Consider the following 26,251-nt stretch of genomic DNA (forward strand, 5'->3'; position numbering starts at 1 on the left):
CTGCTGTGCCTTTCTATGGGTAAATGACCCACTTGTGCCAACAGCCACCTGGGCCTGGCCTGCATCTCTAGAGCTCAGGCAACTCCGGATCTTAGTTGTGGGAATAGAGGGCCTTGCAGAATTCACAGTTGCGGTCCATTCATTATCCGTCCAGATGCGCTCTGTTGCCGTGGTGCTGCGTTGCAGCCACAAGCTAGAGCGCCCTGGGCAAAGCCCCAGGCTCGACGCCAGGAGAACCATTGCTGTCTTGTCTAGTTCTCTCTGGCTTTGACTCTTTAAAAAAAGCCAGTAAGGGTGGACCAGACGCAGTGACCACAGCCTGGCCACAAGGTGGCCCAGGGGCGAGCATCCTCTGCAGGGCAGAGGGCTAGGAAACTGAAGCTCCGACTCGTGGCTAAACCGGAGCTGATGGCTGCCATGGCGACGGAGCCAGGGGGCCCTCCTTGGCCTTGTGCCCGAGCAGGAGAGCAGCGGGGTGACCTGGCCCGCCCCGCCCCCAGGCCGCGGCCGCCTAGCCGAGACTGACCCTCCGCAGCTCCTGTAGTCACGTGGAGCTGGGAACCCGGCGCGTGGGGGGAGGTTGGGGACGGGCCTGGCAGTTGTGAACTCGAACCTGCTGCTGTCGCCGCTGCAGGGCGGGGAACCGGCCGCAGAGGCCGGCTTGGTGCTCTATGGATGGGCGCCGCGTCCCTGCAGAGCACGCGGGAGAGGTATGGCTCGAGTAGGGGCGCAGGGGCCACGGAGGGCGTGCGGGGGCAGCTCCACCTGTGGGGCGCGTGACCGTGAGTGTGTGCGGCTGTGGGGTTCGCGCGCGCGCGGAATGGGGAGGAGGGAGTGTTGCTGCGCCGGGCGAGCGCACCTGCGCACAGGCTCCGCGGGCTGCGCCGTGCGTGGGACCCGAGATGGCCCACTCGCTAATCGGAACTGGACCGGCGAGCCAGCGAATGTGGACGGAGGACACGCACGGATACAAAGGGGGAGTGTGTGGGCATGCTCCCACCCGGGGCTGCCTTAGATATCCAAGGGGATTCTGGCGAGTCCCAGGCACACTGGCGCTCTCTGCTTAGACCCTCGGGAAACAGGCCTGGAATTTATGTTGCGAGGAGAGTGGGGGAAGGGGAGCCAATAGGGATTCCAGAGTTACTGCCTAGGCAGCCCTTTGGCCACCGAGAAAGAACCTCGCCGCAGTTGGAGAATTCTTCTGTGGCCCTACCAGGCTAGGAGGTGGCCCCTAAAGGCAGCACTGTGCTTGCATAGTGAAGGGTCATATTCATGCTTTAGTCCAGTGCCCGCTAGGTCATTCGGCCAGGCTGGGTATGGAGCTTAAGGCTGAATGAACCCTGTAGCCTTGAATCTGGGAGGGACTGGGTGATGACACAAACCTGCCCTGGCAGAGCGCAGAGCCTCACACTCCCTTTTTTTCTCCCTTCCCCAGGTAAGGCTGACCTCTCAGCAGTTAGAGGTCTGAGCTCTGCCATGGGGATAGGGATGTCTTTATTGCTACAGTTTTCTCTGACATCCGGGGGCTACCGAAGTGTGGGCCGAAGCAGGCGCTGCAGCAGAAGTATCCCCAGGAACATCCCCAGAAGGAGCTGGAAAAAGCCTCATCCCCAGCTCTGCAGTCTTCAGGGTAGAGTTTGGCCTTTCTTGTGCCCTCAAACCAACCCCAAACTGAGCGCTCATGTCTCGTATACTTGCAGAACAGGGACGTACTGGGGAAGGAATCCATTCTCATATCGTGGAGTCTTCCCTGGGTTCAGGCGTGGGTGGAGTGGGGGTTGATGGGGTTGTGAGTCAGTCCGTAGTCCCTCAAGAGAGCAGGTTGTAAAGGACCCAGGAGGCTGCCTCTGGACAGAGGCCATGAGCAGACATGAAAGTCTCTGGAAAGTCTTACTGCCACCCCTCAACTGACTCTGTGTAGGAGGCTCTCAGGAATCTGGGCTCCCTGTGGGGTATAGCCGAAGATGGGGCAGTCCTTGGCCCGGTTTGGGCAGGATCAGGCAAGGGACAGAGATTACAATCTCTTCTTCCCACTCGTTTCTTTACCCCAGCAATCCCTAGCACTCTTAAGAGGTGCTGAGCCAGGGTTCTTCCTCACCTCAGGGGAGGGGCAGCAGACTGTAGGTGTTCCTTGGGTTGAGAAGTGCTTCCCCCCAACCCCCATCCAATGTTCCAATTGCAATTGCTTGGGTGTGGTTGGAGAAGGCTGGCAGGCAGACTGTGGATAGTCTGGATACGAGGTGGCCTGGCATTAGAGCCACCTTGCCCACCTCCTGGGTCTGAAGAAAGGCTGTTCCCACTTGCCCTCCATGCTTAGAGCCGAGCTGGAGAGGCTGAAAGAACCTTCCCAAGGTTTTAGTCAGATGGGTTTTGAGGAGATCTCCGCACACCTAGGTGTTAATGAGGAGTACACACTGGCCTGGATGTTCACCAGATCCTGTTCCCAACTTTGGTTTACTAATGGTTTACAGTGTCACCTCAGGCAAGTCCTACCACCATTTTATGCCTCAAACTTGCTTCATGTGTCAAGTAGGGAGCTCCGATGTGGTAGAAGGGAGTGCCTGCCACAGGGAAAGGCAACAGGAGGTAGGGTACAGTACGAATATTCAAGAATATTTTCTGTAAGTCCTTCTGACGTAAGGTAGATACCATGGGAGAAATCCCAAGGAGTATCAACATGCCTCCCTTCTGTAAGTTTCCAGGGCAATAAAGATACCAAAATAGCAACAAAATAGAACAGCGATGACAGTTCGCAAAGGGAAGCTTTCTTCTTCCTTGGGGTCGGAAAGGAGAAACTGGGGTTAGTTCCTGCAGTGATTGTGCTTTTCCATCCTCAGCAGAGGAAGAACCGATGCTGGAACGGCGCTGCAGGGGCCCCACGGCCATGGGCCCAGCCCATCCCTGGCTTTTTTCTGGGCCCTCCCAGGAGTCCTCCCAGCCCAACAGAGGGTTGAGGTATCAAGGCAAATCAGTAGCACAGCCAGGAGGCCCAGCCCCAGTCAAGGTCCATCGTTGTGCCCACTGTCGGAAGCGTTTCCCAGGCTGGGTGGCCCTGTGGCTTCACACTCGGCGGTGCCAGGCCCGGCTGCCTCTGCCCTGCCATGAGTGCAACCAGCGCTTTCGCCACGCCCCCTTCTTAGCGCTGCATCTTCAGGTTCATGCTTCTGCAGTCCCTGACCTGGGTTTCATCTGCCACCTATGTGGGCATAGCTTCCGAGGCTGGGTAGCCCTGGTTCTGCATCTGCGGGCTCACTCGGCTTCAAAGAGGCCCATCACTTGCCCTGAATGCAACAAACGCTTCTGGCGACAAAAACAGCTTCGAGCTCACCTGCGGAGGTGCCAGCCCCCTGCCCCTGAGGCCCGGCCCTTCATATGTGGCAACTGTGGCCGGAGCTTCGCCCAATGGGACCAGCTCGTTGTTCACAAGAGGGTGCACGTGGCTGAGGCCTTGGAGGAGGCAGCAGCCAAGGCCCTGGGTCCTCGCCCGCGAGGACGTCCTTCAGTGACTGCTCCCAGGCCTGGTGGAGATGCTGTGGACCGCCCCTTCCAGTGTGCCTGCTGCGGCAAGCGCTTCCGCCACAAGCCCAACCTGATTGCCCACCGCCGCGTGCACACTGGCGAGCGACCACACCAGTGCCCAGAGTGCGGGAAGCGTTTCACCAACAAGCCCTACCTGACCTCGCACCGCCGTATACATACGGGCGAGAAGCCCTACCCATGCACCGAGTGTGGCCGCCGCTTCCGCCACAAACCCAACCTGTTGTCGCACAGTAAAATCCACAAGCGCTCAGAGGTCTCAGCGCAGGCTGCCTCCCACACCGGGAGTCACTTGATTGCAGCGGAGCCTATGGCACAACCTGCGCTTGGGGTGCCCCTGGGGTCCCTGAGGACCCCGGCCGAGGCACCTGCGTCCCTGCATAGCTGCACTGACTGCGGCCGCAGCTTCCGGCTGGAGCGTTTCCTGCGGCTACACCAGCGGCAGCACACAGGCGAGAGGCCCTTCACCTGCACAGAGTGTGGCAAGAACTTCGGCAAGAAAACGCACCTGGTGGCGCACTCACGCGTGCACTCGGGCGAGCGGCCCTTTGCCTGCGAGGAGTGTGGTCGCCGTTTCTCACAGGGCAGCCACCTGGCAGCCCACCGGCGCGACCATGCACCAGAGAGACCCTTTGTGTGCCCAGACTGCGGCAAGGCTTTCCGCCACAAGCCCTACCTGGCCGCGCACCGACGCATCCACACAGGCGAGAAGCCCTATGTGTGTCCCGACTGTGGCAAAGCTTTCAGCCAGAAGTCCAACCTGGTGTCCCACCGGCGCATCCACACAGGTGAGCGGCCCTACGCCTGCCCCGACTGTGATCGCAGCTTCAGTCAGAAGTCCAACCTTATCACACACCGGAAGAGCCACATCCGGGATGGCGCCTTCTGCTGTGCCATCTGCGGCCAGACCTTTGACGATGAGGACCGTCTCTTGATGCACCAGAAGAAGCACGATGCCTGAGAGGGACCCAGGAAGACAGGCCTAGATGTCCTTGGCAACAGGGTGTCAGTGGCCTGGGTGGGGTACCTACACTGACACTGTTAGAGGGACAGGCGGAGATCCCAGAGGGATAGAGGAGACAGTGATCTGGGCTCTGTTTAGGAATGGACTTTCTCCCAGGTGACCAGGGAACCCATTTTAGAATGCCGGGATCTGGGTTTGAGCTAGTCAGGCCCCCAGCTGGTTTTTCTAAAGGTCAACTGAGACTGCCCTGTACCCTGGAAAAAATAGCAATAGCAGCCCCATCTACCCTTTGAGTCCTCAACTAGCCACCAGTGGGAAGGGAGCCACTCCATCCTCTGGTGTTAACGCCTTAATGTCCCCAGTCTTTACTATGAGTTACTTCAGGTCTTTTTTTTTTTTTTTTAAAGTAGGTGTGGTATAGTCGTTAGCAAATGAATCCTGGAGCAGGGAAAATGGGCCAGCCGGCTGCACCTTGGTGAACCTGCTGGCTTGTTAGGCAGCAGCAGACATGAAGCTGAGCTGTTTGTTTCCTTCCTTCCTTCCTTCCTTCCTTTTTTCTTTTTTACCAGAACCTTTCTGCAATGCCTCCAGCAGAGGTACCCAGATGTGTAGCGACCCATCCACAGCTAGCAATTCCATCTCTTTTGTGCATATTATCCTCCCAGGGCATTTATTTACTCCTTTACCTGCCTGGCTTTTTATCTGCCCGCTCTTCCCCAAATATACGCCTTCCTGGTGATTTTGTTTAAACCCCTGACCCTCCCCAACTCTTTTCAGAGCTTCAGGGGTTATGTGAAAGACTAGCTGGGGGGTTGGCTGCAGGGAAAGTCCTGGGTAGATTTCCTTTTTAAGGTTTCCAGGGTATAGATGCCAGCCTCTACCCATGCACCTGGGTGCTGGGTCACCGTTACCTCCAGAAGGCATTGCTTCTACTGTCTAATTGTTAGAAATTCTTACAAGGATTGGGTTCTGCTTTCCTATGACTTCTGCCTACTGGGTCTTGTTTTGTTCCTTGGATCGAAACGTAACAACCATTTACCTTCCTTTACAAACTAGAGAATAAAGATTTGGTTTTAGAACTCGTGGCTGCTGGTGTTCTTTTCTGCAAGAGCTGAAGTGATGGGGGAGCAAATGTCACTCTGTTCCCCAAAAGGGAGCCTGGACATGGGGTTTGGGAAGCCACTGACTTCCCACCCCCACCCCGAGTCCTTGTTGGAGGCAGAGGTAGATATACCCAGCCTCTGCAAATTCTGTGTGGTGGGAAAGAGCACCAGAGAACAAGGATGCTCATTTTGGAACCGAGGTCTTGTAATATGAGACCCAGGATAATCATTATTTTTCTTATCACACGTCACATTACAAGAGCCTCCTTTGAAGGGCAGGTGGCGGACCTTCATGCTTTGGTCACTTTGCTCACATCTGCAGCCTTGTCTGGGCATTGTCATGAAAACGGGAAAGAGATGTTCTGAGCAGCAAACACAACTTAGAGCTCACATATCCCCCAACACTGACTACAGATCCACGCAGACATGAGCTCAGCCTTTTCTGGGGTCAGCTCAGAGTCAGCAGGTCCCCTAAGCTCAGGTGGTGGTGGTAGTTTGATTTTTTTTTTTTTTTTTTTTTTTGGTCTGGCAGGGCCTCCCTGGTTGGTGTGCTGAATGCACATCCCTCATTGATAGCTTCACACACAGCTGGCTGCTATTCTTGTCAGGCACCACAGGCCCTGCTGCCTGTCAATTCAGCATCAATCCTCAGAGTTTTGTGAATGGGCTTTGCTAAGTTCTATCTGATCTCACCTGATGGGCTGTTCTGCATGCTCTTGTGCTCCCTTCAAACTCATGCAAACACCTGCACAGGGTCCTGGAATGCTAATTACTATAGGCTGAGACTCAGGTCTGTCTGTCTCTGACCCTTTTTGTCAAGCATGTGTGTGTTTGTGTGTTGTGTTCATGTATGTTTGTGTACATGTGTGTACACATGGAGGCCGGACCAGGAGAGGGTATTGGGCTCCCTGGAACTGGAGTTACAGATGGTTGTGAGCCCGCATGTGCTCTGAACTCCTGAGCCAACTCTTTGGCTCCTCCTTTCAGCTTTGACCACTGCTGTATACCAAAAGAAAAAAAGAAAAAGAGACAAAGAGAGAAAGCAAGCAAGCAAGCAATTAGTGTGCTGGTTTTGGTTACATAATACTGGGTTTGGGGAGATGGCTCAGTTTGTAGAACATGTATGCCTTGCAAGCATGAAGACTGGAGTGTTGCTTCCCAGAGGTCACAATTGTAATCTCACAGGTACTGAGAGCCCAGTATCTTCCCGGTTCCCTCAGTTAGCTTAGACTACTTGAAGTTCCAGGCCAATTACAGACCTTATCTCAAAAAAGATGGAAGGTGCCTAAAGATACATAATGTGATCCTCTGACCTTCACATGCAACCCAAACACATACACACTTTATAACGTAGATCCCTGTGCATGTGTATATATATGGGCATCAACACATAGTTTGCCTTTTTGGGGGGCAGGGGGACAGGGTCTAATACAGTTCTCCAGGCTGGCCTTGAATTCACTATCTCATTGTGTAATGTAGGCTAGCCTTCACTTACTGTGCTTCATTCTTTCCACGCCCGAAGCAGCCTTGATCCTGAATGTCAGTCTGGAGTCTGTCACTCTAGATTCAAAGTTCCTGGGCCACACTAGCTGGTGGAGGATCAGAAGCTAGAATGCCGCTCTGCGAGGTAGGAATGGAAATCCAGAAAGGTACATAAGCAGGTGGAAAGCCTTTCCATCTATTTCACAGGCAAACGTCCAGAAACAGAAGAGTCTCTCCTGTGATTACTGCACATGAACTTGTAGAAAACGGCTAGAAACTTGGCCCCCATTTCCATTGTGCTTAACAGCTGAACATCAGCTGGGCCTAGGGGCTTGATCAGTTATGGACTGTTGCCATGGTAGGGGTTAAAAGACACCCACCTTGATCCCAAATGAACCTTCAAAGTAGCTCTGGAGAGAAAATGCAGTTTCCCTGTAGTTGACCCCACTGTGATTTCCCAGCTGTGACCAAACTTGAGACAAGGGTGGGAGGAATTCCTATCAGATGTATAGGAAGGGATGGGAACAAACACATTTTCCTAGAGGTGTTTGGGAACCAGTCACCCTCCTTGGCAGTCTGGACCTGGTCACCAGCTAGAGGATGTTTCACTCAACTCAACTCTAGTGCGCAGTGAAATTAGGTGCGGTTAGGTAATCTCTTCCGACCTGTTTTCTCAGGTAGAAAAGGCGCCCCTGACTGCAATGATTTCCAAAGCCATTTGCAAACAGTTCCAAACATCACTTATCATGACTCAGTGTGGTCAGCTGATGTGCTGGCTAGCAATGGCTCACTGTACACTCATGAGGCAAAAGAGCCCTGCAATGTGCAACAGGCAAGTGTGAGCAATGCCACCTAAACACAGCTTTCAGGGAATAAAGAAAAAGAGTCCAATAAAGTCCAATAAAGTCTCCAGAGGGCTCCTAAAAGCGGTATATTTTATGTGTCCCGCAATGGCTTCCAAGCAAGGACACCAAGTAGCGCCTCGCTACTGCGGTACCCCGCACTTATGCCGAGAGTTCAGATGTCAATACACGCTTGTGCGTGAAGCAGAGCGCTCAAAGGCAGGCAGATCGGAGGCACCAGGTGGACAGGCACAGAATCATCGCGCTGTCGTAGAGCACAGAGCGTCAGGGACCCCTTCTCCCACCCCAGCAGTGTTCAACTCACAGATAAATTGCTTAGGGCTGCGGGGCCAGGCGAGGTCAGACCCTGGCTATTGGCTCCGGAGAACAAAGGGGCCGCCCCGCGGGTTGCTCCAATAGGACCGGGAGTGTCATCTGAGCCGAGCATCCAATCCGCAGCGGGGCGGTGCAGGGCGGCCAGCCAATCACGCGCGCCCGCCTGCCCCGCCTGCCCCGGGACTGGCCATGGCCCGGAGCCCGGTACCCAAGTCGCCCCTTGGGTAGCAGTTCCCGTTAACCTTAGCCACAAAGTCAAAGGTATTTATTTCTCAGGCCCCCTCCCACCGAGTCCCTGTGCAATTCTGGCGGGGAGGGGCGGTTCAGGGACGGACCAGCGCCCGACTGCTGTTCCCGTGCTGCTCTGCTGTCCCGGACTGTAGAGGAAAGATGGGTACCGGGCCTTGAGGTGCCCGGGATCCCGCGTGCGCCTCAGCTCTGGGCCCCAATTTTCTGCACCACCAGCACCCTGCCCAGCTCAGTGGGAGGGACCTGAGGTTGGCTGGGAGGGCAACAGGCCAGGGCGGTAAGGTCTGGAGGGTAGGACCGTTGGAGAACCTAGAGGCGGCCCCTCCTGACCATCTGGTTGTTCTGAGTTCCCTGTCTGTGTCTGCACCCGGTGTAGAAGAGCTTGGGGCAGCAATCCCAGTGTCGGCTACAGAAAGACTCGTAGTAAGGGGATCCCTAAGTGAGCGATTCCGTGAGCCGGGATGAAGATGGAGGAAGAGGAAAACACTTAGAACTTACAAATGTGTGCGCGTCTTGAGGGGTGGTTACTGAGGCTTCTTTCAAGTAAAATGACCACAGCAGCCTCAGTGGGTGTGGTGTCTGGCGACACGGAGTCCGAATGGTCTCTAGCAGCAGTGGGAAGTTGGGTGTGGTCACCTGAGGCTGGAGGAAGTGACAGTCCAGACTCTGCATTTTTATTTGTTTGCTTTTGGTTTTTTAGTTGTGTTAAGCAATAACATTCGAACATTTCATAGCATTTGTGTCCTGCCAGTTCCAAGGTTCCATGATTCTGTGCTTCTTCCAATCAGTTGTGGTTGACGTTTATGTAAATGAGCCCTCATAACCGAATTTTGTAATGGTTTACAAGGCTGGGGCCTGGACTGTGTGTTAGGAATAGAAGCATCCTGTATTCGGGTGCGTTTGGTGTTCTGGTGGAAAAGCATGGATGACAGTTACCCCCACGGGTACTTGTTTGGGTGACACATAAGTTAAACAGTAGCTTCGAGTCTCCAAAAGGTGTCTGTCTCTGGCAAAGTGACCCCTGATTTGGGCCAGGGAGGGGAGTAAGGGCAAGGTTCACTGAAAGATAAACAAGTAAGTTATAGGTAGGCAGGCATGTGAGATATTAGGTGATATACTGGGGACAATGGGGGAAAACTAACCAAAGACTTTATTTTGAATGCCTTGCCAAGACATTTTTGTCTAAATTTCCAAGTATCAGGGAGCTCTTAAAGTATGTTAAGAGAGTAAAATGTCAAAATCACACTTTTAGAAAAATCAGTTTGGAACTTGGTGATGGTGGCCCACACCTCCCAGGACTTAGGAGGCAGAGGTAGGCAGATGTCTGAATTGGAGGCCAGCTTGGCCTACAGAGTGAGTTTCAGTACAACCAGGGCTACAAAGAAACCCTGTCTTGTGAAGGGTGAGGGGAAGAAAGAGAGAGGAGAGAGAGAGAGAGAGAGAGAGAGAGAGAGAGAGAGAGAGAGAGAGAGAGAGAGAGAGAGATCAGTTTGGGTTCTGGTGGCAAATGGATTTGGATGGACCAAGAAAATCAGTAAAACTTTAAAACCATTCATTCATTCATTGAATTTGTATGGGTATGTGTGTGTGTGTGTGTGAGAGAGAGAGAGAGAGAGAGAGAGAGAGAGAGAGAGAGAGAGAGAGAGGAAGAGAGAGAGAGAGAGAGAGAGAGAGAGAGAGAGAGAGAGAGAGAGGACAGAGGACATAATTTTTGAAAGATGGTTCTCTCACTCTACTATGTGGATTCCATGGATTCCATGGTATCAAGCTTAGGTCAACCAGCTAGCATGTCAAAATACTTTAACCCACTAAGCCAGTGGCTCTCTACCTTCCTAATACTGTGACCATTTAATACAGTTCCTTATGTTGTGGTGACCTCTAACCATAAAATTATTTTCATTGCTACTTTCATAACTGTAAATTTGCTACTGTTATGAATCATAATGTAAATATCTGTGTTTTCTGATATGGTCTTAGGCAACCTGTGTTGAAAGGGTCATTCGACCCCCAAAGGGGTCTGTGTCCCACGGATTGAGAACTGCTGCATTAAGCTTGTTTTGTTTTTTGAAGTTATTTAGGTGAGAAATGGTGAGATCTGGACTCAGGATTGGTGTCAGGTGGCCCAGGACACCAGGCTCCTGATTCCCATGCTAGGTGCCATGAGAAAGCCTGGAAGAACTTTGCTGACCTTGGGTGTGGGCTCAAGGGAGAAACTTGGGCTGATGATATAGACTTGGAGTAACACAACTCACCTAAGGTTGGTAGAGGGAAAGGGGCCTTTGCTCCTGTAAGGGCTAGGCCCTGGAGGAGCTCACACTGCATGGACTACTGGGCACAGTCTGTTTTTTTATGTCCCGGAAGGCTGCACAGACTCTGTTCCTGGCTCCCTTAGTTCTGGCTTTTGGAGTGAGTAGCTGTGTTAATATGGCTCTGGATATTCAAAGACTCTTTAAAAACACACACACAAAAAAACAAAAACAGGGGTTCATGTAGCCCAGACTAGTGTTGAACTTGATATGTAGCTTAGGCTGGACTTGAACTCCTGGCGCTCTTGTTACTGGAAGCTTAGGTTACATGAATGTACGACTGTTCAGCTTTGAGAAGATGTATCTCACGACTGATTGTTTCCGTTGTCACGAGTGGACAGTAGAGAGAGCTGTGTTGATATGCTTCACGTTGGCACCATTGTATACTGTTGGAAATGCACCTTAAAAAGACTTATTTTTAATACCTTATGTGTCTAAGTGCTTTGCCTATGTGTATGTCTAAGAACTACATACATGCAGTGCCTATGGATCAGAGGAGGGAGTCGGTTCCAGTTCCAGGAGTTACACATGATGATCCGTCATCATGTGGGTGCTGAGAACTGAACCCCATCCTATGCAAGAGCAGCAAGAGTTCTTAATATCCGAGTCACCTCTCTGGCCCCTGTGCCTTATGTTCTAAGATGCTTTCCTCTTTGCTTACAAGTATAGCCTTCCAGTCCTCCTGTGTCTAAGGGACAGTGTTGTCTGTCCCAGTGTTGCCTGTCTCCCAGTGGTTGTTTGAAACTGCAGCTAATATTGGACCATATTCAGTCTTTTCCAGCACACAATCTCACAGTGTAATTTATAAATCAGACATACAGAAAGGGTAAGGTCAATTAACGCTTCAATATAACAGTTAGGACATTTGTACCATAATAAATGTCATGTGGTTCTTGGTTCTCTCAAAATGTCTTATGTATTGCACCAGGTGAGGTTCTGGAAAGCACACTGTGGGCAAATGGGTGGGCCCCTTGGAGCTCCCTTCTGTGTCCTTGAACTTCTGTCTCCTGTCTCCGTAGCTGATTTGAATAGGAGGCATTTGCTTGTGTCTTCCAAGCTTCCTGCTTGCCTTTCAGCATGTTTGAATGAAGTCTTTTCCAAGGCAGAGAAAACGTGTTGTTATTGACAAAGGACTGGGGCAGAGGAGTGACAGCATTTAAGTCTTCAGTCTAATTGGCCAGCCATTTCAGTGCTAGTGGAGGCTCTTCTGTGTCAGGGCTCTGGCAGGGCAGCCTTCCTAGAGCTCCTCCTGGAAGACACAGTGGCATTGGCTGCTAGTCATGACCACACGTGGCCTCTGACTCACACATGACCAGTGTCATTGAGAGACTGAATCTAAAGTTAGCTTATTTGAATTGAAGATGTTTTTGCTGTATTTTTAAAATGATTTTGCTTATTTTTATTTCATTTGTAGTAATGTTTTGCTTGCATGTATGTTTGTGTGAGGGCATCAGGTTCCCTGGAACTGGAATTACAGGTAGTTGTGAGCTGCCATGTGGGTGCTGGGAATTGAACCTCTGGAGGGCTGAGTCATCTCCACTTTATTTGAATTTAAAGAACAGAGTTGGGCATAGACACCAAACTCCTGAAGATGAGGAACTGCGGGTTTGTTTTCGGTCACCTTCCAAGTCTCATGCCCTCTCTTGGAGGCCACATAGTTACAGAGTTAAGGTACCAGCATATCCAGGACTTGAGCAATGACTTAGCCTCTTGGAGGCAGGATTTCCACCCATTCTTTCTTTCCCCAGGTCATTGTCAAGGTGTTTAAAGAAGCCTTACCCCCTCCTCCGACAAGGGGGGGATGTGGGCGCTGCAGCTCCTCTGCCTCAAGGGGAGATCTGAGAACCCCCACCGCACAGAGACACAGAGGTTGTTCTCATCTATCCCAATGCAGATGTTGTCTCAGCTCTCCAGCAATTTCCTGGTGAGGCAGGCAGGCAGGGAAAGCGAGCAGAAGGCAGTCACTGGTGGTGCTCTGGGGAGAGGTGGGGTCAGTGAGTTCTAGGAGGGAATTGGCAGGTAGGGGGGTCGGGGGGATTGGCAGGTGGGGAGGGCCCCTAGGCAGACTGTCTCCTGTCTGGGTCTCCTGGGAAGGTAAAAGGTCATTAGTCCATATGAGAGTTCAACAGGGCGAGGACTTTGTGGGACCTCTTGACTGAGGAAAGCCAGTGGCTGGGCTTTTATCATTGGAAGTCCTACTTTACTACTGAGGAAGGAGATGTGAGGTACCATCCGCTTCTCACTTCCATTCCTGGGCAGGGTCCTGCACTGTGGGAGGGGTGAGGAAACCTGACAGGTCCCTGAGGTGCTGGTCCCTGGCATTTGGCCTCATCTCATTCCTACTTCTGCACTTCATGCTTTTCAGTCTATGCTGACACCAAAGTCCCTGGTTATCTTCCCAGTCCCAGGCCCCACCACCTGCTGCAGGCCACACTCCCCTCTTTGTGTTTCTGCAGTTGGCAGTGCAGCTGGTGGCTTGGGGACTTCCCATCAGGGGAGTCCATTTCCAAACTGCAACCTGACCCAGTGTGGGGATCTAGGCTTGAGCAGGCATGGGAAGATGGAGGTGACCAGGGCTCTATCTTGTATGTGTTCTGTCCTTATGGTATCTGTGGGTGGGGTGGAAGGAAGAGAGCGTCAGGACTAGAGGTCAGGCTCCCTGTGATAGACCAACATGTGTTCCTGTCTGGTGAGGCTGTATAGGAAGGTGCGTGTGTGTACACCTGTCCCTGTCCCTTAGCTTCTGTGTCCTGCTGGGTGGACAGTCAGCTCACTCTTGTCAGCTGACTGGTGCATCAGGTGGGCTCTGAGAAGGCTAAGTGGTGTAGTAGAATGATGGATGGAATGAGAGACAGACACCCTTGGTAAGAGTCTGTGGTGACACAGAGGACCCAACAGGGTCCACATGCAGGGCCTGCCTTGGGCTTGGGCTTGGTTTTCCTAGGATGTTGTTCTGCAGACATGGAACATCTGAGCTTACAGGAAGTAGGTCTCAAAAGCCATGGCCTCCCTCCCCCATCTCTGTCTCTTTCTGTATCCTCCCTTGTTTGACTCTTTTGAGCATGTGTGGGTCTCCTTCCTTCTGTCCCCACATTTGTCCCTGCTGAGATCCCAGAAGAGTTGCTTGGCCTGCTGTGGTCTGCTGTGGCCTGCTGTGGCCTGCTGTGGCCTGCTGTGGCCTGGACAGACATATTAAGGTGGTGCTCAGGTTGGGTCACCAGGAACCGAAGCCTTTCTGGTTCCGTTTTTAAATCAGTTCTTAGAAGCCAGAGTAGGTAAGGTGGGCTCTGACTGGGTGGTTTAGGGCCTGCCCTGTGTGGTGTAGGTGAGACCTGGCCCTCTAACCTGGTTCTGCATTTCTGACCCACGCTCTCTGTCTGAGTCTCCCCATGGGTATGTGACCTCTCTGTTTGCAGTTCTCAAGGCCTCTTGAGGTGGTCCCCAAGGTGTGGGATGTAGAGGGACCAGGAGACAGTGGGTGCAGGCAAGAGGGAGCTGCAGTCCCAAGATGACTCTTCAGGTAGAGGTTGCTTTTAGCTTCCTGTTACTCCCTTGTGTCTGCCCACCAGTGGGTTTCAGTGTCTAGGAGAATGCACAGTGGAAGTTCTCCCCAGATCCTCATGGGGAAACCTGCTGCCTCCACAGAAGAGATCTCCACAGGGGTAAAAGGCTGAGGTTTGTTTTGTTCGTTGAATAAATACTAGTAAGAACGGTGACATTGCCAGACAGTGGAACTCAAGCCCCGGATATATGCTCTCCCAACAAATCACGTTGGTCCCCAGGCAGGAGGACGTCACATGCAGCATCACATGGCCCACCTGGTCATTGGGGTGCCATCTGTTAGATAATGGCTCTAATCCAAATTAAAAATAAACATCGTATTTTTATAAGGGAAAAGTTTCTATTTCAGCCAGCCTACCTCTCTCTGGAAGATGAGGCTCTGGGCTTCCTTTCTGTTCACATCTCCAATGATGGCTTCCAGACCCTTGAGGAAGACATTAGTGGGTCATCAAGCTTGCAAGAGGCTTATTTAGTTTTGCAAAGATCTACAGCTGTTTAGAGAGGACAGGGCCAGAGCTTAGCAACTGCAAGTTTCTAGAGAAAATGTTCTGAGAAAAAGAAAGATGTTTCTTCCCTTCCTTACAGCCGGGGTTTGTCTTTCCAGTCAGGGCACCAGTTTCTAGCCTGGGTAACTACTCCCAAAGCAGACTTAGGAAGGTGGCTTGGGGATTATCCAATCGAGAGATAGTCTCTGTTCAGGTCTCTAGAGCCCAGAGTTTGTTTTCTAGTTGACGATAACCCAATCAAAAGTACCAAAAAGGCCCTGTCCAAGGCCAGCATGAAGTCCACAGGGCAGCTAACATAGCCCCTCCTTGTGTTAAGGTGGCATTAGTGGGTAAAGCCAGACCCCAACTTTAGGAGAGAAAGTCATGTGTCTGTGGTGGGTAGAATGAGCCCACCGTGAGCCACAGCTCAAAGCCAGGCACAGTGTTTGGAAATGCACAAACCAGTAAGTGTTGGAGGTGAGCTGGGGAGATGCTGGAAGCCTTGAGTTCTAGCCCTAGCACTGCATAAAAAAGCCAGGCACAGGTCAATGATGGAAGCAGTAGGGATATAGAAACAGGGGGCCATAAACTGAAGATCTTCTTGGGGTACCTGATAAGCAAGGGTAGCCTGGGATACACAAGACCCTGCCTTATACTCCTCTAAGTACTGTGAGGGGTGGGTGAAAAGAAATGTGAGGGGAGTTGACTTGTCCATGCAGGTCCCAGGATAAGCCAGCTACTGTGGTAAGGTGACACTTAAGCAGAAGAAGGTTTCAAGAGTGAGACAGGTGGGGATGAGAAGACCAGTGCAGCTCAGACTTGGGTATCCAAGAAGCTCCACGGTCTGTCTGGGGTGTCCACACAGCTACACTGCCTCAAGCCATACCCAGGTATAAAGGGAAGCAGTTGGGAATCAGAAGATGAGTGTGAAGTAAGATAAGATCGATGAATGCTAGATCATGAATAAGGAGTGTGGGCTAGCATGTTCTTGGTGGCAGTGATGGCATCAGCGGCAGCGGCAGTGAGATGTCCTGGAGGGGTTTACTCTGGGGCATTGGAAGAGTGTTCCGCTGACTTAGGACACGTGGGAGAAGGTCTGCCTTCCATGTGTTGTTTTGGTTTTGTGATGATGCTGGGGGTTGAATTCCAGGCCTTGCACACAGCTAGGCAAGCGCTCTGCTCTTGGGAGTTACATCCCCAGTCCCTCCAGGTATCTTCTCTAGCAGAATCCCCACATCTATCCTTACCTGATAGACCTGGTCCTCAGGTGGCATGCTGCTCACACACCCTCTACCCATGCTGAGGGCGTGGGCCTTAAGTCTCTAGTGGGGGGTTTGTCCAGTTCAGCTGTTCAGTCATCTTTATGTCTCTGGGCACACCAAGGCCTCTCTTGGGCCCAGTTCCTCTTTGTACATGAGAATTGTGCCAACCCAACCTTCCCATCTGCACAATTTTACCTGAGGGAATGGATAGAACTGAAAAACAAACAAACAAACAAACAGAAACCCAAACCTCCTCCTCCCCCCCAAAAAAACTCCAAAACCAAAAAAGCCTGGGCTATGAGAAGGGAGGGGGGCTGGGCAAATGGTCTGGACCATGTGCCATCAGCCATTCTTTCTCTTTTCTTCCCTCTGAGCCCCCAGGTGGCAGGGCTGGGACCTCACCAGCACCGATGCAGAAGGAGACCTGCAGGGATGGAGAGGGGCCCTGCTGGCAGCACCTCAGGTAAGAGAATCAGCCTCCCCATCCCAGACCCCTCGCCCTCCTTGGAGCCAAATGTAAGTTGATGTCCAGAATGTAGAATTTCAGTGTGGGTACCAAGACTTTGAAGGTCATTCAAAGAATAAAACAAGGACATTAATGTTGAGGGGGGAGGGGCAAAGGTGGGCTGGTAGAGATATGCAGCAGATTGGGTAAAAAGTGGGGTATGTTTTGGGTGTGGAACTGGGGCTTGAAGACTCTCCGGCTGGTCAGATTTGGAGAATGAGCTCTCAGGGTAGGATGGCTGGCTAAGAGAAGCTGGTATTTATTGAACCCAGAGTACCATAGATCCTGGGGTCACTCAGAGTGCAAGGTCTTCATCTCTCTGTGGCTGCTATGATGACAGACAGTAGCCAGCCTGGGGATTTCCCAGGCACATGCTGCCTGAAGTGGAAAATTTTCCTACCTGGTCATGTGCTCTTGATAGGAGCCCACTGCAGGCCTGCAAAACCCCCCTACTGCAAATGGCCCTCTCATCTCTTAGTAGCAGTTCTGTCATGGCAACAGGGAGCATCATTTTGTTATTAACGAATGGGGACAAGTACCCACAGGCCAGGGGCTTTCATCACATCTGAGCCCAAGAGAATAGGCCTCTGGGCAGGCTAAGGTCCAAGCACACCCCCTTCCTCAGCTGTAGGACCTGCAGGGACCTGTGCTGTCCACATTCCTCTCTACCTCTCAGTGGGCAGATGGAGAAGAGCTCTGCCCAGGGTCATCTTTCTGGTTGGATGTCAAACCTTGCAAGTTTAACTAGCAAAGCATTAAACATGGGGATCTCTGGGTTACTTTAATTGGCAGCATGTCAATCAGGGACATTGATCTCTTCTCAATGAATAAACCTCAGATTCACTGCCAGGTTGGATACTTGGTACCACATGCTTCCTTTGTCCAGATTTCAGTGCAGGTCAGGGGACAGCCCTATAATCAATTCAATTCATTACACTCGGGTATTCAAGTCCTAACAATATATAATTGAAGTCACTACCTTTCCTTCTAAAGCATGGCTTTATTAAAATGAATTTTCATGAGCAAGCACAGGGAAGACCAACATTTATTTGGAACTGACTTTTATTGACTTTTATTAACATTATGCACCAGGAATCTATCATAACTATTTTTCCCTGAAATAAAGTGTCTTAGCTACTTTTCTGCTTCTGTGATAAAACACCATGACTGAGGCAACTTATAAAACAAAGCATTTGATTTGGCTCACGGTTTCAGAGGATTAGATTCCATAATGGTGGAATGGAGGGACAGCTGAGGACACATCTTAATAACAGAGAGAGAGAGAGAGAGAGAGAGAGAGAGAGAGAGAGAGAGAGAGAGAGAGAGAAGGAGAGAGGAAGGAAAGGGGAGAGGGAGGGAGGGAGAGAGGGGAGATAGACAGACAGACAAAGAGAAAAAGACACACATACACAGAGACAGAGAGTACTGGGAATGGCACAAGTCTTTTGAAACCACAAAGCCTGCCCCCAGTGACACACTTCCATCAATGAGATCATACTTCCTTCTACCAACTGGGGGCCAAGTATTCAAACATATGGCTCCTGTGGAGGCCATTCTCATTCAAACTACCACAGAAAGTCTGTTGACACTAAGGCGTAGGTCAGTCTTCCACCCAGGACTGGTAGTGCCACCTCGAGCCGTATGTCACACTCTTCAGTTCCATCAGCCCGTTTGTCTAGTGCGTGATGTCCTTAGCTCTTTAAATTTTCTTTTGGTGCAGTTCCTGGGCTAGCAGCGTCAGCTTTATGGTGGAGCAACCTCAGCACAGCAGGGTTTTAGTTAAACATTTCCTCACCTAAATGGACTTTAGTTTCAGAGCAAATAAAAAAAAAAAAAAAACCTACAGAGTGGAGGCCCCTCTCCTTTTGACATTTTACCTTAGTGAAGTATGATTGATGAGCTGATATTAGCATAGTAACTCCCAAAGCCCGCAGTGTACACGAGGGCTAACCCTTGGAGCCAGACTTTTTATGGGTTTGGTATAGAATATAGAGTAATGTTGCTGACTCCAAATACAGTACCCAACTGACTTTCCTTCCTACCTCTAACCTGAAGGACCAGTTCCTTTTTACAGCAGTCGCCTTTTCAGAATGTTGTGCAGCTGGCACTACACAGCATGTGGCTTTTCAGATTGGCTTCTTTAACTTAGCAATATACACTTAGGTCTCCCCAGAGCCCCAGCCTTCTGTGACCTGACAGCGGGCTTCTTTTTATGACTAAATACCACTCCGTATATACACATAGCAACATCTACCCCTGATGCTCACTCCTCCAAGGGCATCTTGTTGGGAACTGTTCTTTACTTATTTGGGTCAATACAACACTGATTGCTGAATTGTACCATAAGCTTGCGTTCAGCTCCTTAATACGTCGCTGAAGCGTCTTTTGAAGAAATTGTCATTTTTCATTCCTTCTGCCAAGGAATGAGCCCCTGCTGCTCTACATCGCCAGCCTTTAGGCTTCTGGCAGTGTTAGAATTCTGTGGTAGCATCTTACTTTTAATATTGTATGAGCCAAATTTTCCTTTTAAGGATTTTCTTATCAAATTATATACATTATATATTTTATAAGTTAATTTAAATGGGACTATGCTGAATTTGAGTATTATTTGCCTTTTCATTTCGGAATATATTTGTCCTGGGGTTCTGTACTAGTTTTACTTCTTTTGCTGCGATAAAATACCCTGATCAAAGCAATATAGAGAAGAAAGAGCTTACCTGACTTACAGTGCCAGGTCACAGGTCATCATTTGGGGAAGTCATGGCAGGAAGCCAGTCAGCTGATCACGTCACGTCACATTTCAGAGCACGGAGGGAGTAAAAGCGTCTGGAACTGCCTGCCGCAGCCCTTCAGCTTTCTTCACATTTACAGTTCAGAGCCCTGGTCCTGAACTCGTGCCTCATGAATCGGGGTGGGTCTTCACACCTCAGTTAACAATCAAGACGGCTCACCACTGACATACCCGCTGGTCAGCTTGATCTAGATAACTGTTCATTAAAACTCTCTTCCCAGGTGACAGTTAAACCTAACAGCACAAGTTCTTTGCCTCTTCAGTAAAGTTTAGTGATTCTCTTTACGAAAGGTTTCTGTGCTTTTTAAGGCGTTCACAGTTATTTCATAATGATTACGTTTGAATGCCTTGTGTCTGACAGTCTTGCTGAGCATTTCTACTTGTTAGTGAATTCTCTGGAAACCTGAGCAGAGGAGAGGTCCCCCCTTCCAGTATCTTTGTGTTTCCCTATATCCTTTGGCTGATTCCCCAAGGACAAGGTTAAATAGTATCAATGATACTATTTATTCTTATTCTTAACACTGTCTTCTATCCTTCCTGTTGAATAGAATGCTTGCTGTAATTTTAGTACACTTTTTTTTGTTAAATTTCCCTATATTCTTAGTTTGCTAATGTTTTTCCTCCTGCCTCCTGAAATGACGTTTTCATCATATGACCTTTCTGCATCTACTGAGAATGGCATAAGACATACTTTTTTTTGTAATGCTGAAGAATTAATTTAATGCTGGAGCAGACCTCGTGGCTGCTGAGCACTCGCTCTACAGCTCCACATGGTGTCTTTACTCTTAATAAGATGATCTCAAGAATTATATCAAGCCAGCCTTGCTTCTCGGGAGCGGGGAGGATCTCTGCTAGGCTATAATATATTCTTCCTGATTCTGATGAACTTGCTTCGCATATGTTTGTGTTTGTTTTAGAGCAGGAAATCTCTGCCTAATCCCCATTCCCGTAAGCTTGCCTTAGAGTGCTCCCCATTCCCGTAAGCTTGCCTTAGAGTGCTCCCCATTCCCGTAAGCTTGCCTTAGAGTGCTCCCCGTTCCCGTAAGCTTGCCTTAGAGTGCTCCCCGTTCCCGTAAGCTTGCCTTAGAGTGCTCCCCGTTCCCGTAAGCTTGCCTTAGAGTGCTCCCCGTTCCCGTAAGCTTGCCTTAGAGTGCTCCCCGTTCCCGTAAGCTTGCCTTAGAGTGCTCCCCGTTCCCGTAAGCTTGCCTTAGAGTGCTCCCCATTCCCAGCCTCCCATTAATCTTTCCTGTTACTGAACAGGTGGTCCAGAGCTGGGAGCAATTCTTTCTGACAAATTGAAAGGTATTTTTATTTAAGAGTGAGGGGCTTGTGTCTGTGAATGTATGCTGCACACGTTCAGTTCCCACTGAGGCAGAAGACAATGTCAGGTTCCCTAGAGCTAAAGTTACAGTTGGTTGTGAGCCACTCCACGTGGGTGCTGGGGACTGAATTCAGGTCCTCTGGGAAGAGCAGGGCATGCTCTTAGGTTCTGAACCATCTCCCAAACCTTCCTTTGAATTTTTTATAGAATGTGTTGATGTAGCCATGTTGTATATATCTCAGTTTGGTGCTAGAATTCAGCTACCACATTAGCCTCTTATACATGTTTATACAGTCTATTTTTTTTTTGTTTTTGTTTTTTTCCGGAGCTGGGGACCGAACCCAGGGCCTTGCACTTGCTAGGCAAACGCTCTACCACTGAGCTAAATCCCCAACCCCCTACAGTCTGGTTTTTAAAAGCATGATCTTATTTAAAATTATTTTTTAATGTGTTTTTATTTAAAAAAATTAAAGACCAGGCTTTACATAACCAAGACTGTCCTGGAACTCACTATGTAGGCCGGGGTAGCCTCGAACTCACAGAGCTCTCTCTGCCTGCTTCTGCCTCCCAAGTGTTGGGATGAAACGGCTATGCTATGCTGTCTTTATTTCTGTGTGTATGTGTGTTTTGCCTGCATATTTCTGAGCATCGCCTGTATGCATAGACACCAGAAGGGAGCATCAGATCTCCTGAGACTCTATTACAGGTGGTTATGTGATACTTTGTAGGTGCTGGGAACTGAACTTAGATCCTCTGGAAGAGCAACCCATGTTCTTAATCACTGAGCCATCTCTCCAGCCCCTTTAACCTGCTCTGAAATAATTTTTAATTAATATTTTCTGGTAAAATTAATGACTTTATATTTACAGATTTAGTGACATAAAGGCTGCACATGATATTTTAGGGTTTTGGGACTCCTTTGGTACTTTTGCTAGTCTTTGTTTTTAACCTTATTAACACCCCCTTTCCACTTTGAATGTGCTGCTGTGCTGACGCTGAAGACTGTTGTTTACAAATCTTTCTCTTGGCTCACAACTGTCTCACACCACAGCCTTTTTATCAGGTGTGAGCATCTTACTGAAGATGCACATGTTACCAGGCCCATAAGTCCTTACAAAGCAAACCCAGCTTTGTGACCAGGACTCACATCAAGGGACACCGACTTGGTTTCTAATTCACAGATTAGTTTTTACCAGATCTGATGGTCACATAAAGTGGACCACATCCATACAGTCTTTTCTGAAGCAATTTTCACTATGACTTCTTACTGCCAGGAGCTTGGGTGTAAGGTATGGGCTGGTAGCACTTTCCCCGAGCTCTCGTGGATTTCCTTTATTGAGAGGGATCGGAATATGTCCTCCCATTTGGAGCCTTTGGGGCCTACCTACTCTCTTACTCTTGGGGAACTTGCTGAACCAGGGATCTTACCAGTGTGGTGTTACTGCTTCACGGCTGTCGTATTGGAGCAGGGGCCCTGCCAAGGAAGAGGAAAGGTTAGTGACTTGGGGTGTGGTACCCCTAACCACTGAGAGACTGAGCATGCCTTTGCCTACAGAGCATCCAGTTCCAAACTCTTAGAAACAGAACAGCAAGCTTTTGGATGGTGAGATGGCTCGGCAGGTGGCGCTCTTACAGGGCAAACCTGATAGCCCAAGTTCAATCCCCAAAGCCTACTTGTGGAATGAGGACATCAACTCCACAGAGTTGTCCTCTAACCTCCGCATAGCCACCTTGCATCTGCCTACACACACACACACACACACACACACACACACACACACACACACACACACACTTGTGTGTGTGTTGGGGAGGTATTTTTTCTTATAGTGATAATTTTGAGCATGGCCTTCTTTTCTCCCTGGGTCAGAAAGCATCCCTGCTTGGTTTCTTTAACATCTCTGAATCTTCTGGGCCTTGGGTAGAGAAGGCAGGACAGCATCTGCATGCCCATGGCCTTGGCAAGCCAGCCAGGCCCTTGTCTTTGCTGTGGGCTTCCTCCTCACTCCACATTCTGCCTTTCATGTAGAGTCCTTCCAGTCTTTCCCATCCCGTTCTTTCTTATCCCTGATTGTCCCTTTATTTAAAGCTATTTGCCTCTTACCCTTTCAGCTGTCCTTACCGGTCCACAACCCTCTCCTTCTCTAGGCTGTTGCATTCCAGAGCGATGTCTTCTGACTTCTCCCTTTGCCTCTGCAGGAGATGGGGTGGCAAGGATCAAGCAGGAGAAGCCAGAGTGGCTGTTGCAGACTGTGGCACCTCAGGCCGTGCTTCCGGAGAAGGACAAGGAAAACATATTTCAGCAGCAGAGTGGTCTCCCACCCTGCCAGACCATGGGGCGGCCCTGGGCTCTGGGGTCACAAGAGGAGACTGGAGATGCACGGTGCACCCCACTTCCTGAGCACGATGCACCGCTGGCTACTCGAGTTCCAGGGACAGCCCCAGGTCCTCTGAGCCCCTCACTTTCTGCGGGTGGGGGTCACTTTGTGTGCGTCGATTGTGGGAAGAGGTTCAGCTGGTGGTCGTCCCTGAAGATTCACCAGCGCACACACACAGGCGAGAAGCCTTACCTCTGTGGCAAGTGTGGCAAGAGCTTCAGCCAGAAGCCCAACCTGGTGCGTCACCAGCGCCACCATACGGGCGAGAGGCCCTTCTGCTGCCTGGAGTGCACCAGACGCTTCAGTCAGAAACAGCACCTACTCAAGCACCAGAAGACACACTCACGGCCTGCCACTCACACGTGTCCAGAATGTGAGCGCTGCTTTCGGCACCAAGTGGGCCTCCGCATCCACCAGCGAGCACATGCCCGAAACCGCCTAGGTGCCCGGGTCAACTTACACGAGATGCTCCGGCATGCTGCTGCACGTCGCTGGGTGTATCGCCTGCGCCCAGAATCCCCACGCGGGCATCCCGAGTGTACCTGGTTGGGGCTCTGTCGGAGTTGGTGGGGCCAGCATGGTGCCCGGACAACAGCCCACACCCGCTTAGGTCCTAGTGAACAGCGCCAGTTCATCTGCAATGATTGCGGCAAGAGCTTCACTTGGTGGTCATCGCTGAACATCCATCAGCGCATCCACACGGGTGAGCGACCCTATGCGTGTCCTGAGTGTGGCCGCCGCTTCAGCCAGAAGCCCAACCTCACGAGGCACCTACGCAACCACACGGGTGAGCGGCCACACCCTTGCTCGCACTGTGAACGCAGCTTCCGCCAGAAGCAGCACCTTCTCAAGCACCTGCGCACACACCTGCCTGGCGCCCAGGCTGCAAGGTGCACCAGCTGTGGCCAGAGCTGCCCCAGCCGTGCAGCACTGCGAGCCCACCAGCGTGTGCACGCAGCTGCGGAGCTGCTGCGCTCGCAGTCTGCAGTCCGGGGTGTTGTGCCCAGCTCTGAGTCACAAGCTGAGATTGCCCAGAGTGTGGCCGTGAAGCCCGAAGGTCCCCAGGGTGCTAAGAGGGTGCTCTGTGGCCAGGGGCTCGAGACCCTGACTGTGCCCAATGAGCAGCGCCAGTTCATCTGCAATGAGTGCGGCAAGAGCTTTTCATGGTGGTCAGCGCTCACCATCCACCAGCGCATCCACACAGGCGAGCGGCCCTATGCCTGTCCAGACTGTGGCCGCTGTTTCAGCCAGAAACCTAACCTCACACGGCACCGGCGCAACCACACTGGGGAGAGGCCCTACCTGTGTTCAGCCTGTGGCCGTGGCTTCCGACAAAAGCAGCATCTGCTCAAGCATCAGCGAGTCCATCGTGAAGCTCAGGCACCACACCCTGTCCCGGAGAAAGAGCTGTAGTGAGCCCTGTGCACCTGGTGGTGGTGGATGGTGGAGTGTGTGGCTGTAGGGTGTATATCAGGAACAAGAGGTGCTCCCTGAGTTAGGCTCATCAAGGTTCTGAAGCCTGAGGATGGTGTTCTAGAAGCATCTCAAAGGAAGCCTGAAAAGTGCCTAGTAGGGGAGGTGAGATCAAAGCTGTGAATGTCTAGGATGGGCTATGATTGTTAGTAGACCATTCCGAATTGGCTGCCATGTGTAGGTACCTTGTGAGGGGTCTATGGGGGCCCTAGGAAAGCCACCTTGTATGAAATGACCTGGGACGGATCAATGGTAGCACTAGCCTGTCACACAGGTTACAATATGGTCAGTAGGGTGGTTGGTCCCCATGGGAAAGCCGGTCACAGACTCCAGGATACCAATAGAACAAAAGCTGTGGCTAAGAAGGGGTTAATTATTGCCCCACTGGCTGGTCTGATGGGACTCTGAGATCTTGCTGCTTGGGGCCTAGGTACTGCAGACTGGCCTGACTGAAAATGTGTATGAAGATTGGGAGTCGTCATGCAGTCAGGTGGTCTCCTCCACAGCTTGGCTGCTTGGGGCAGTGACTATGCAAGAACAGGCTGCCTGTGCAAAGTGTATGGATTTCTGTGACTGACTTGGGTCCTTACCCATACTGGTATTGGAGAAAAATGAAGCACTGAATATTCCACATGGTGTCACTGTTCTTTATGAATCATCCTTACTGGAGCCCAGATGTGTGAGCTCCCTAGGATAAGGGGTGTGTGTGTGTGTGTGTGTGTGTGTGTGTGTGTGTGTGTGTGTGGTGCAGGAGGTGTAACCATTCATCTGTGTCCTACTCCTACCCAAGCTGGAGGGTAGTTTTCTGACTTCCACTCTCATTCATGTCACTTGCTTGTCTCTTCCCATGCACCGATCCTCTGTCCCACCCTGTCCCTCTGACGTCACCTCTCATGTCTCTCTAAAAAAGGGTTGCTGATGTGCTGGTGCTGACAGAAGCCAGGGCTCCAGCCCAGGCTATGAGGCCTTGGGTTTGTACTCCTTCCGGGAGATGAGTACCAGGTCAGGATACCCTGGAAGCAGGAGGAAGGTAAAGTTCAGGAGGAGGGAGAACTATACTTGCGGGTGTCCTGGGGCCTGTGTTCCCGAGGATGCAGAGCCCAGCCTGGCTTCTGGTCACCACTCTAAATGGAGAATAGCTTGGCCTTTTATTTTGGAGATGTTTTAGTTGTAGTGTTATGGAAGGACGGGTAAGGCTACAGGAGGGCAAACAAGACCCTTACGGCCGGCCGTTGCACCTCTCCTGAGGAGCACAGCACCAGTGAAGCTTAGCCTCAAGCTGGGCCTGCACTTTCTTGGTCGAGTTCTTTGACTGTAAACTGGGCCGAGTCCTGCGCTGGGTGAGGTGTGCTGATGAGCTCTGAGAACCAACAGGAGCTGAACCTGCAGAGCTCCCTGTGCCCCTCCCCCCACCACTCCCCTGTCTCCCTACCCTGCATTGCCCTTCCCAGGGGGGTCCAGTGTCTTGCATCTCACCAGAACAGAGTCCTTCCATGTTTCTTCATCTTTGTCAGCTAGCAAATCCTGAGTCTAGCTTGAGAAGATGACCTACTCCTGCGAGGATCCCAGGGCACCACCATCTGGGGCTAGAGAACAATTGCCGTCAGGGTAGACTCTGCCGAAACACTGGCTCCCTAGAGAACCAAGTGGGCAAGG

General features: G+C 51.0%; 2 protein-coding genes across 11 annotated transcripts; both read left to right on the forward strand.

Moving 5' to 3' along the window:
* The first annotated feature begins 369 nt into the window (after window positions 1-369).
* Window positions 370-5,580, forward strand: Repin1 (replication initiator 1). Of its 8 annotated transcripts, none has more exon segments than NM_001398903.2 (3): window positions 370-710; window positions 1,507-1,630; window positions 2,838-5,580. In NM_001398903.2, coding segments are annotated over 3 exon segments (1,824 nt in total). In that variant the 5' UTR covers window positions 370-671; the 3' UTR covers window positions 4,499-5,580.
* Window positions 5,581-8,434: 2,854 nt separating this feature from the next.
* Zfp775 (zinc finger protein 775) lies at window positions 8,435-25,226 on the forward strand. 3 transcript variants are annotated; one of them, NM_001443545.1, is given in 3 exon segments: window positions 8,435-8,525; window positions 16,502-16,590; window positions 22,944-25,226. In NM_001443545.1, coding segments are annotated over 2 exon segments (1,623 nt in total). In that variant the 5' UTR covers window positions 8,435-8,525; window positions 16,502-16,559; the 3' UTR covers window positions 24,536-25,226.
* Window positions 25,227-26,251: the final 1,025 nt, after the last annotated feature.

This window comes from Rattus norvegicus, chromosome 4 (assembly GCF_021556685.1).
Source record: "Rattus norvegicus strain SHRSP/BbbUtx chromosome 4, alternate assembly SHRSP_T2T, whole genome shotgun sequence".
Taxonomy (NCBI): domain Eukaryota; kingdom Metazoa; phylum Chordata; class Mammalia; order Rodentia; family Muridae; genus Rattus; species Rattus norvegicus.

Coding starts and splice junctions, on each gene's coding strand:
- Repin1 (XM_087658471.1), top strand. CDS start 1,477: ATGGGGATAGGGATGTCTTTATTGCTACAGTTTTCTCTGACATCCGGG. Junction 1,631..2,837: donor CCAGCTCTGCAGTCTTCAGG/GTAGAGTTTGGC, acceptor TTCCATCCTCAG/CAGAGGAAGAACCGATGCTG.
- Zfp775 (XM_087657367.1), top strand. CDS start 16,425: ATGAGAAGGGAGGGGGGCTGGGCAAATGGTCTGGACCATGTGCCATCA. Junction 16,591..22,943: donor CCCTGCTGGCAGCACCTCAG/GTAAGAGAATCA, acceptor TTGCCTCTGCAG/GAGATGGGGTGGCAAGGATC.